This window comes from Carcharodon carcharias, chromosome 12 (assembly GCF_017639515.1).
Source record: "Carcharodon carcharias isolate sCarCar2 chromosome 12, sCarCar2.pri, whole genome shotgun sequence".
NCBI lineage: Eukaryota > Metazoa > Chordata > Chondrichthyes > Lamniformes > Lamnidae > Carcharodon > Carcharodon carcharias.
In genome coordinates, this window is record NC_054478.1 from 135,148,736 (window position 1) to 135,161,178 (window position 12,443).

Here is a 12,443-nt window from a genome sequence, read left to right on the forward strand (position 1 = left end):
CTCTTCTTGAGCACACCATTTTAAAAAAAATAGTATAACCTAAACTTAAGGAGTGTATGTTTCAACAAACTATCAAAGAGACTAATTGCAGGCTAAAATTTCTCCTTGAATGAAAATACAGAAATTCCTGTTTTACTCTGAAATTGAAAAGCCACTAATTAAGTCGTGTTCTCAGCAATCACATATTTCAAGACTGAGGGAGCCATTAATTATGGAGAAATTGAACATTTTTGTGTCTCGTGTTAAGAATGAATAGCACAGAGGTTTTTCAAAGTCCTTTTGTAGAATTGAATTTTCCCTGTCAGTTTTGACTGCGCAGGTGTAGTGGGAGTCTGTTGCCAGATCTGTCCCTGGGCTAGAAGTTAGAGGAGGGGGGGCGGTGCGGTTGGTGTTGGAGGTGGTCATGGAATGGTGTGACTGTGGAATCGCCTTGCGAGCTCACTTCTGGAAGATGTCCAGTGATACAGGAGGAGGCTTAGCAATGTGCACCCCCCACCCCCACCCCAACAGTGAGATATTCGTTACGGAAGCTACAATATGCAGGATGGTCACATGAACCTGGTACTGAAAGACCAATTTAATACCTGTGAATCCACTGCCTTCGGGAAAGGAGAAACAACAGAAGAGAGAAAAAAACTTAAATTTAAAAACTGAAATATAACTGAGACAGGAGAACCCTAAAATCAAATCCCCCTTATATATCAGCCATTTGTTGTAGTTTCCAGGTGCAGCAGCATTTCATAATTAGGCATGGCATATTTATGTGACTGTCGAAAGTACAGTTAAGATACATAAGTGCATCTACTGAATATAAATCTTGCTTGCAATGGTGCAATGCAGGTATTCATTCTTTCGTGAAACACTCCTACGTAACATCTGACTCTTCCACTGTTGTGAGATAAACTATATCTACCATATCATTTTCACTGAAGTTGATAGCATAATTTTTTTACTTTACACCTCCTTCCCACCCCTGCCACCATCGCACCCCAAGAAACAATTCTGTTCAATACAATGAGTCAATTTTAGCTATCCAAATAGTCGCTCTTCCTTGCTCTTTGTTCATAACCCTGAAAATGTTTCTTTTCAAGTATATGACTAATCCCCTTTTAAAAATTACTGTTGAACTTGCTTCCACCACCCTTGCAGGCAATGCATTCTAGATCATAATAACTTGTTGCATAAAAGGAATTCTCATCTCCCCTCTGACTCTGTTGCCAATGTCCTCTGGTTACTAACCCTCCTGCCAAAAGAAACAGTTTCTCCTTATTTGCTCCCATCAAACCCCTTGTCATTTTGAACATTTCTCTTAAATCTCATCTTTACTTTTTCTGCTCCAAGGAAAACAATACCAGCATGTGGCTTCAGAAACCAGAAGCAGTTTTTTGAATAACTTGCCAAATCATTGTTGTGGACACCTGTTTTTCCCAGTATGTTGTATTGTTGACAGTGTGTGTTGCTTATGCTTTCATTCTGTATTTTCTAGTACTGCAGGTAAAGGAAACAATGGATTCCAGTGCAGATGCTCAACATGGTGACACTCCAATTTCAGAAACGGAAACCCACCAGCTAGCAGTTCAGACACAAGCACAGCTTGCAACTATAGCACAGGTATTTTTCAATGTGCTTAACAAATGATAATTTGTGACAGATGAAAGCACAAGTATTCCCAGCTTCAATTTAAATGTTTTTGAAATATTCCCCAAACCCTACATATGTAACTGTCCTTTTCTCTCAAAATTGGTTTCAAAGCTTTCTAACTGATAAAGTTAATTAATTTCTGTCAGGGTAGTGTGCCAGTTCCACCTTTGGTCCCGGTCTCAGTAGCCCTGGCAAGGGAGGGGATAATCAGCCAGGGTTCCTACTTCATGCAGACCCAGTAACTGGCTCGATGGTAGCACTGTTATCTCTCAAGTCAGAATGCTATGGCTTCAAATACTGAGGGAGTGTTACATTCTCAGAAGTGGGGTCATTTGGATGGGATGTTACACCAAGGTGCCCCATCCTTCCTGCTGAGGTGGGAACTATTTTGAAGAGGAGCCTGGATAATTTTCCCTGGTGTCCTGGTCAGTATTTATCTCTGAACTGCTTTAGATAAAACAGATGATCTGGTTGTTACCACATTGCTGTCTGTGGATACAAATTGCCTGCCACATTTCTTATGTTCCAGTGACTACACTTTATTGGCAATCGACCTCCTTTCTTCTATGGTTCATAACATGTTTTGAGTAAGCATGGAACACTTTGTGGTTTAGTATATAGAACAAACTTTATTGATATACAGCAGAGTGATTGGTCCAATATGTTCAGAGAGAATTTTGAGCTTCTGTACCTTTCTAGTTCTCTTCAAAAAAAAACCTGTTGAAAACCAATGATCCTTTATACACTGTTTTACCTACATCAAATATACTTGTCACCAATAAGACCTCATGATATATCTGGTCCTAAACTCCTTTGAAGAAAGTTTATTCGGGTAAAAGGTTGTAGTTTTCTTTATTCCAAAGTTGCTTCCCTTAAATAAGACATGTTGATGCAACTGTTCCAACTTCTTTCAAAAACAATTTATACCAACAGTCAACTTTCCATACCAAAGTGAAAGGCTACCTCTACCTATAGTAATTATCCTAGCCCCTAGAGTTGCACTTTAATCATTCATGGCTGACATTGTCATTGTTGTGTACTACTTTGCACGTCAGAGGATAAACTATGCATTCCTCACATGACCTTTCAGAACCACGCTGTTTCTATTGAAAAAGTCTATTGCTCCATTATACAGACAAGTTCTCTCTACAATGTCCAACACACTTCAGAAGTACATTATTGGCTATAAAGTGCTTTAGAACATCCTGTGTGTGAGAAAGATTTTTATAAGTTCAAGTCTTTTTCTAGTATGCAGGTACAGCAGTTAATAAGGAAAGCAAATGGAATTTTGGCATTTATTGCTAAAGGAATAGAGTATAAAAATAGGGAAGTGTTGTTGCAACTGTACAAGGCATGGTGAGACCGCACCTGGAGTACTGTGCACAGTTTTGGCCCGCTTACTTGAGGAAGGATGTAGTTGCACTGGAGGCAGTTCAGAGGAGGTTCACTAGATTGGGCTTGTCTTATGAGGAGAGATTGAGTAGTTTAGGCCTATACTCGCTAGAGTTTAGAAGGATGAGAGGAGATCTAATTGAGGTATATAAGATGCTAAAGGGGATAGACAAAGTAGATGTGGAGCGGATGTTTCCCCTTGTGGGGCATTCTAGAACAAGAGGCCATAGTTTTAGGCCAAGGGGTGGTAGATTTAAATCAGATGAGGAGGAATTACTTTTCTCAAAGGGTTGTGAATCTGTGGAATTCACTACCTCAGAGTGCAGTGGATGCCAGGACGCTGAATAAATTTGAGGAGATAAACAGATTTTTAATTAGCAACGGGTTGAAAAGTTATGGAGAGAGGTCGGGAAATTGAAGTTGAGGTTGAAATGAGATCAGCCATGATCGTATTGAATGGCGGGACAGGCTTGAGGGGCTGAATTGCCTACTCCTGCTCCTAGCTCTTATGTTCTTATGTTTACTGGACAGTGAGCATTATAAGCAAGGACACAGTTCAGCTATGATTGCCTCCACAGTCAAATATCTCACTAGCACTTAATAGTTTAGGTCGAATGCTGTCCATGTCCATGGAACCGTATCCAAGCATAAGTCAGTGACCTTACACGACGAAGAGAAAATGTTTGGCTGAAAAGGGTTGATTTTTGTGTCAACAGCATGAGCAATCTCAGCTCGATTCCTAGCAGGCCAAATCCACAGCACAAACCTGGGCATAATTCACCACTAACTGAAAGAACAGAAGTGCTACTGGGAATGGGTGCTTTCTTGACCCTTGGGGCAACTTCTACCTACTCCTAACCAATTGTGTACAGCAATTACTCCATGATTCTAACATTATGTATGAAGTTTCCATTCTTGAGCACTGTTATCATTCACCTTAGACCTTGTGTCTTACAAAGCAAAGCTGCATACATATCTGGAGTGATACCATTTATAGTGGTATTGGAACATTCTGGATTTTTTTCAAAATATTATTATATTTTTGAAAGCTTCTTTATCATCATGTGACAACAAAATTTTAAGCTGTATCTAGCACAACAAAAGCTAAAAATGGGGTGGGCCTTTTGATTTGGATCAGGATTTTAACAAATATGTTACTGGGTAGATAAGCCAGACCAAGAAAGAATAAGACCCAGTTTATTCAAAAAATGAGATGCATTGACACTCCTTGTCCTTTTCCAACACATCTCTTCCATTGTCCAGCTCTTAGCTATATAATCATAGCTCAAGCATCACCAGCACTGGCTTGTCCTACTTTTGTTAGCTTCTGGGTCTCCTGCCAAGGATTTATTCTTAGCCCCTTTCTATGCTGCTCCTTATCAACATCATCCATGGACATGGGGTAGCTTAACATCTGTCATGGGAAAAATGTTAGAAGCTATTATTGAAGACTTTATATCAGGGCACTTAGGTAAGTTCAATGTAATCAGGCAGAGTCAGTGTGGCTTTGTGAAAGGGAAATCATGTTTAACCAATTTATTGGAGTTATTTGAAGAAGTAACAGGTGCTGTGGATAAAAGGGAACCAGTAGATGCACTGTACTTAGATCTTCAGAAGGCATTTGACAAGGTAACTCATCAAAGGTTATTACAGAAATAAAATCTCATGGTGTCACGGGTAACATAATGGCATGCATAAAGGATTGGCTAACAGGAAACAGAGTAGGCATAAATGGCTCATTTTCTTGTTGACAGAACGTGACAAATGGTGTGCCCCAGGGATCAGTGCTGGGGCCTCAATTCTTTACAATTTATTTACATAAATGTATACAATTTATATAAATGATTTGGATGAAGGGACCGATGTTATGGTTGCTAAATTTGCTGATGACTCAAAGATGGGCAGAAAAGTAAGTTGTGAAGAGCACATAAGGAGGCTACAAAAGGATATAGATAGGTTAGGTGAGTGGGCAAAGATCTGGCAAATGGAGTATGATGTAGGAAAATGTGACGTTGTCGATTTTGGGAGGATGAATAAAAAAGAGGCATATCACCTAAGCGATGAGGGGTTGCAGAGCTCAGATGCAGAGGGCCCTGGGTATTGAGTGCATGAATCGCAAAAGATTAGTATGCAGGTGCAGTACGTAATTAACAAAGCTAATAGAATGTTATCATTAATTGCAGGGGGAATTGAATATAAGTGTAGGGAGGTTGTACTTCAGTTATACGGAGAATTGGTGAGACCACATCTGGAGTACTAGAGTAAGTAAAGCTGCGAATGCATTAGAAGCAGTTCAGAGAAAGTTTGCTAGATTAACACCTGGAATTGGCAGGTTGTCTAATGAGGAAAGGCTGGACAGGCTGGGCTTGTATTTGCTGGAGTTTAGAAGAGTAAGAGGCGACTTGATTGAAACATATAAGAGCCTGAAGAGACTTGACAAGGTGAATGTGGAAAGGATATTTCCTCTTGTGGGAGAACCTAGAGTTCGGGGCCACTGTTTTAAAATAAGGGGTCACCCATTTAGGACAGAGATGAGGAAAAAAATTTTCTTTACGGGTTGAGAGACTTTGGAATTCTCTTCCTCAAAAGGTGATTGAGGCAGAATCCTTGAGTATCTTTAAGGCAGAGATAGATTCTTGATAAGCAAAGGAGTGAAAGGCCATCGGGGTGGCCAGGGATGTGAGGTTAAAATCAGATCAGCCATGATCTTCTTGAATGGCGGAGGAGGCTCGAGGGGCCGAGTGGCCTACTCTTCCTGATTCGTATGCCCACATGTGTGCTGATGATACCAAGCTCCTCCTTATTTATTCCTCAATCTCAGTTCAACCCTTTTCCTTTTTCCTGAGAAAAGTTCCTCCTCCTTCAACATTGTTTTAAGAATAATTCCTGTTCTCCTCTGCATTAATTGGTTGTTAAGCTTCTCTGCATTACACCAGTGACTATACTTCAACAGGACATCATTGGCTGTGAAAGCACTTTGGGACATTGAGTTTATGAAACGCAGTACATAAATGAAAGTTATTCTTTTTCTTTTAAAAAATACTCAATATTGTATGAAGAATCCACACTCTTTCAAAATTCCCACTTCACAGCATCACCTTGCAGTTCCACTTCGAGCCACCCAGGGTTCCCTCCTATTCCATATTCACATGCTGCCCTTTGTTCTTTAATAGACATGGGGTCAGCTTCCATATATATACTGATGGCATTCAACTCTACAACTCCACTATTCCTCCAACCCCTCTGCCTCTATGTCTCGGACAGTCTAGTGTCCAGTTTTGACAGTTTCCTCCAGCTGGTCATTGAAAAGATTGGAGCCATACCCTTTGGCTTGCTACAAACACACTGCACTCAGAACTGACCCCCATTGTCTTCCCAATCACCACCTTATGCTGAACCAGATTGTGTGCATCCTCATTGTCCTTTTCGATCCTGAGCTAAGCTGTCTGTATACCTTTGCGCCTACCTCAAAACATTACCTGTTACCAAATCCTTATCCATGCCACTGTTCCATCCAAACGTAATTTTCTCCTGGTCAGTCACCCAGCTTCTGCCCTCATTATTCAGCTTGTCCTAAACTCACCTAATTCCTCCTAATATTTGTTTTTGAATAGCAACTAGCCTTTATATGGTGCATAAGTAGACAAAAAATTGACACTGGACCCAAAAGGAGACAGTAAGGCAGGTGACCAAAAGCTTGTTTGAAGAAATAGCTTTGAAGGAGATTTAAAAGATGAAAGAGAGAGGCAAAGAGATTTCGGGAGGGATCCCAAACCTTGGGGACCCAAATAGCTGAAGATATGGCTGTCTACCTTGGAGTAAGGAAGTTGGAGTGCAAAATAGGCCAAAATTGAAGGAGCACAGATTTCTCAAAGAACTATAGGGCTGGTGGAGGTTGCAGAGAAAGAGATGGTAGAGGGATTTGAACACAAGATGGGAACTATAAATTTGAAGCATTGGTGGATTATCGTGAGCCTATATAGGTCAGCAAGCACAGGGACACCTCCCTGAAGAGCCTTGGAATATCTTTCCAAATAAATCAAATTAAGTGTTTAAGTTTGGATTTCTTGCACACAGCAGCTTTTCTGCATATTTTGCTGTATTGAGCACGTTTTTCTGATGTCATGGTATTTAATATTTGAATGAAAAGATGTGAATTAATCTATGGAACGTGAACTAATTGCAATAATCAAGTTTTATTATATTTGATATTTACAGGTAACCATGCCTGGGATCCAGTCCACAGCCAGTCCAACAGTAACTTTAGTGCAGTTGCCTAATGGACAGACTGTTCAAGTCCAAGGAGTTATCCAGGCAGCTCAGTCATCAGTTATACAGTCGCCTCAAGTCCAGACTGTCCATGTAAGTCCCACTCAAGTAATCGTATGCTGCAAAGTGTATGCTAGATTGACCCAAACATAAACCACACTTTTCAAGCTTGAAGAACTATTTTAAGTTTGAGATGAAGCCCACATGTATGCATGAATTATTTTCCATGGGCTTTTGCTTAAATCTGGGGAGGAGGGTGTTCTAAGTGTGTAAACAAGCTTCCACAGTTTTCCTTTCCATGTATTTTTGACGATTTGTTATTCAATTTTAATTTTTGTGATTGTGCTGCACCCAGGGTTTGCTTTAGAGAAAGTTTTATCATAAATTCTGCAATGTAGAGCAGGCAGAACTGAACTGTAGATTGTTACCATTCCTCCTTTGTATTTTGTTAGTGTTACTGAACAAGTAATAGTTCTCGTATTATTGTGCGTTTCAACGAAAACCTTTACAAGAGGCTGGCACAACATTTTATTCAGCATAGAGCTTTATTTCTTTCATGTTTTTATTAGATGTCATTGCATTTCTTTTGCTCTGAATTTGTCTTAATTCATTAAAAGAAAATCACTCAACAGATTTTCTCTTTCTCCCAAAATACCCCAAGTCTTTGTCATCTCTTAAATTTTTCCAGTAAATTTATTTACTGTAAACTTACCTGTTTTCTCAAATTATTGTATAACCAATGCATTGAATTTGTTTGAGTGGAATTTCACAGTACAAAAACATTCATGAGCGTGGATTTCAATGCATAAGTATTTGATCTCAAATTCTGAATGATTGATCTTTGACCATTGTACAAAAATAGACACAATAAAACCACTATTGTATCTGTTGTTGTATTCGATCCAAAGATAATTCTTAGAGAACCAAACCAGATACTTAACATTTTGGATAGCATACCAGAAATTACCATTCCCCACACCATGGCAAAGTAATTCATGAGGCCATTCAGATATATCACAAGGTGAGACATTTTGTTTTCAACCAGGACTGCAGCATGAAATTCTGTGACATTTTATTGCAAAAATAACCATCTCACAAGATAAAGCTGACTCCTAGTGAGGCTTAACACATTTTAAATTTGGTGACCAGTACAATACTTTTAATAAGCTGCTGGTGGGAATTTATATCACTGGACTTCCTCTCAAGTCATATTATACATTGAGCCTTTGTGCCCCATTGAGCCCCATTGAGATCCGTGCTCATAAACAATCCGATTTCACAGAACTGAGAACAATTGTGCTGCATTATTTTTTGTTTGCTTAATGTTTCTAGGGCTATTTATATTGGCAATGGCACTAGAGAGTGAACACAGCTTAGGTACAAAATATATTGCACAGAAACATGCTGGTCCATTCCAGTGTTTGTGCTACATGTGAACCTTCTCCCACCCTATTTCATCTAATTCTAACAACATATTCTCCCTTGTGTTTATCCAGCTTCTACTTAAATGCATCTGTGGCATTTTCCCCATCGACAACTGGGGTGAATGTATGCCATGGTTCTTTTCGAGGAACTCCATGGTCCAGATGTTCATTATTTCAGTCGCCCCAGTGTGTAGTATGACAGGTTGATGAGTAAGCGTGGGTGGAGAGGAGGAGATGGTTAGTACACTAAGCTTGGATTACACAAGTGTTTTGAATTAATTACTGGCATAAACAAAACAGAACTGGTAAAGCTATGGAATTAACAACACTTGGTTGAACAGTAGGTGACTCACTTCCCTTGGTTCCAATGCTACACACATTCCTTCGTGTAGTTCCAATGCTGCACACATTCCTTCGTATAGTTTGTCTGCCTTAATTTAGCCAAATAAATTTGTCTTGAAGTTACCTTTGCACTATTTGCATGTGAAGTCTTATGATCTATTTTTAAATGAGTTCATATTTTTAAGATTTTGGTTAAAGGAAGCATGTTAAGCATGTCCATAGATTAATACCAGAAAACTCAATTTCAACACTACTAAGTTAAACATTTCATCAGCTTTTGCATCCACTGTCTACATCAGGCATTTCCACGTCACCTAAAGCTCTACTTCTTGTACGCTTTTACCACAATAAAATGAGGTTTTCATCCAATTAGTGCAGACTGAATTCTGTTCCAGGTCCTAGAAATGAAAGGGTAGTACTTAATTGGCTATGCAAAATGTGTTCCAAGCGGTTGCTTTTAACATTTGCATTATGAACTTTCTCTGCTCATTAAAAAAAAATTGCATTGTGCCTTTAGTATAGTAAAACACCCCTAAGGTTTTTAGAAAAAGGTGCAGAACATCCAAGAGAGTTGTAGAATGCGAGCAGAAAAATAGAGGCAAGATACAAGACTTGAGGACGGGAAATTCCTGAGTGCCATGGTGTGATGACTGAAGGTTGCTATTGATGATGGAATGGAAGTCAGATAGGTATTTAATTGAATTTAATTTAGGCAATAATATACTGCACAACATTTTGGTTTAATTTCCCCAGTTTTACAGGTTTCCTTTTTCAGCCATCCCATATCCTGATTTAATTTATTTAACTCTCTTATCCTGTTTAGCTTCCTTGTTACTAGGTGTGTAATAAACTCAGTTAAAAGCTGGCTAGTCAGAAATTATAACTTACTGGCAGAGGTAGAGTGGGGACAAGACCAAAGAGGGATTAATTGAGCGGCATAAGGATGTTGAAATTAGAGTGCTGGGGTAATAAGGATCCAGTGGAGTTTAGCAGCAATAAGTCAGTTGCAAAACGTTAAACAGAACGAGATGGTGAGTGTGATAGGATGCTGTTGGTTGAGTTGAGTGAATTGGAATTTGAGACCAACAAGGAATGGATTTGAAAAGTTAAGCCTGAAAGCAGAGACAAAATGATAGTTTGGAGGTGAAAATAAGTAGCCTTATTGGTGCACCACATGAACATTGAAGCTTAGCTCAGAGTCAAGCAGGACAATGAGGTTGCACACAATCTGCTAATGAATTGATAGATGTAAGTATTAAAGGGAACAGTTATAGAGGGTGGTAGAGTAGTTTGTCACCCACTGTCGGAGTCATCTATAGTAAAATATTTAAATCATAGAAATTCACAGCACAGAAGGAGGTCATTCAGCCCATCATATCTGTGCCAGCTGAGAAGGAGCTAAGAACTGCACCACCTTCTCAAGGACAATTAGGGATGGGTGATAAATGCTGGCCTAACCCTCATCTCGTGAATGAATTAAAAAAAACTCTATCTCGGCCCCTCAGGTACACCTCAGTAAATCTCCCCTCAACCTCATCTGTTCCAAAAAAAAAAGCAGCCCCAGTCTTATCCAGTCTTACCTCATAGTTAAAATTATCCATTCCTGGCAACAACCTTGTAAGTCTGCTCTGCATCATCTCTTGTCACATCCTTCCTGTGACCAGAACTATAAACAATACACAAGCTGTGGCCTAACTAGTGTTTTATACGGTTCTGGCATATTGTTGCTGATAACCTAGTGGGATGTTGTCACATATGGAAAACAAATTAGAATTGCACACTCTTATGTAAGGCCCAGGTTATTGGGCTTTAATTGTTACTGAAGTGTTTTCCAGGAACTGACTGCATCCCCCTCCCAACAGCTAGGTGAGGCACTAGAGAGTTTACATTGACATAATTTAAAGTTTCCTTTCCCATCTATGGTGTTGTTGGATGGAGGAGGGAAATACCTGATTAATCACAGAGATGTGGTTTGGCAGATAGTTCTGTGAAAGGATCAAAAGAAAGTTTATTTCTTACTGCCTATCACAGGAGACCAAGCATCATCTGGCACCGTGAACAGGGTGACAGTTTTTTGCCCTATCTTCGCCCACCTCTACCTTAGTGCACAGACATCAGGGCCCTCAGGTTTTTGAATTTTATACTTTTGACAATTTTTCCTAACATGTCTTTTCTTCAAAACGCCTGCTGAATATGCTGTTAACACACAATATGCCTCACAGAGAATCTGCAATCATATGCTGAATTGCTATATTGTGTCAGTTTAATGTTTTTTAGTGAGGGTCGAAAGTGTATTGAAGTGGGGCCACCTTCAGTGGTTATCTCAGTGATTGAATTAAATTCCTTAGACTTCATAGTTACCATGTCCAGACCAGTGGTGAACAACAGCAACTTTGATTCATGCAGAAAAACACCCCAGAGCGTTGCACAGGAATGTTATCAGGCAAAATTTGATACTGAGTCACATAATCAGTTTTAGGACTGATGACCAAAAGTTTGGTCAAAGAAGTAGGTTTTACGGAGCATCTTAAAGGAGGAGAGGAGAGAAAGGGGTGGAAAGATTTACAGAGAACTAGTGCTTCAGGGCCGAAGCCACAGCCGCAAAATGAGGGGTTGGTGAAAATCAGGGATGTGCTATTGATGAGAATTAGAGGAGCGCAGAGATCTCAGAGGGTTATAAGGCTGGAGGAGGTTTCATGGGGAGGGGTGAAGGAAAGGGATTTTAAAAAGAAGTAAGTATTTTTAAATTGAGGTGTTGCGGTCCAAGAGCCCACTTAGTGAGCACAGGCAACAATGCTAGATCTTTCAAATCGAGTAACTAGTTCAACAAGTTGGTAGGAGGAGGGCTCCTAGTGTATACTGAAGTCTAACAGTTAGCTCATTGATATAGTCAGAGGTTGAATTATACAATCTTAGTAGCATGTTGTTTCCTAATCCCAATATAGATTATAGCCTTTTAATTCAAATAGTATCTTCTGCTTTAAAACTGCTACTGAGAAGCAACCCGACAATAGATCTTGTCACAGATACCACACTAGCGATTGCATGCTAAAATGAAGTTCCCAGGCTGTCTGTAAATAATATGTTCAGACAGATTCTATGAGGTGTGTGAAATATTTTCCCTGCCTGTTGGGAAGTCCTTAACTATGTTTAGACCTATCTCCTATTGGCCAGTTGGGCTCAGGATTTGCAAGAAAAACTACATTCAGTTGTATCTTTTGATGGTCGTTCTATGCCTGTTGGTATTCTTCAGGTTTACAAGACTTGGAGAAAGATGAAAAGAGAAGTTGACCCAAAACCACCTTTACTATTCGATTAAGAAGCCACCTTGGTGGTTAACATTAGTATATTCTCACCTCTGAGTTAGATGGTTGT

At 39.6% G+C, this 12,443-nt stretch overlaps 1 protein-coding gene across 1 annotated transcript in view; it reads left to right on the forward strand.

Annotated features, from left to right (window-relative positions):
- The window catches only part of creb1b (cAMP responsive element binding protein 1b), a 72,629-nt gene that overhangs the window by 41,837 nt on the left and 18,349 nt on the right, over window positions 1-12,443 (forward strand). The window contains exons 2-3 of the mRNA XM_041201486.1: window positions 1,487-1,611; window positions 7,252-7,395. Coding sequence (XP_041057420.1) covers window positions 1,507-1,611; window positions 7,252-7,395 — 249 coding nt within the window. The 5' untranslated portion in view covers window positions 1,487-1,506. The remainder of the gene's footprint in view (window positions 1-1,486; window positions 1,612-7,251; window positions 7,396-12,443) is intronic.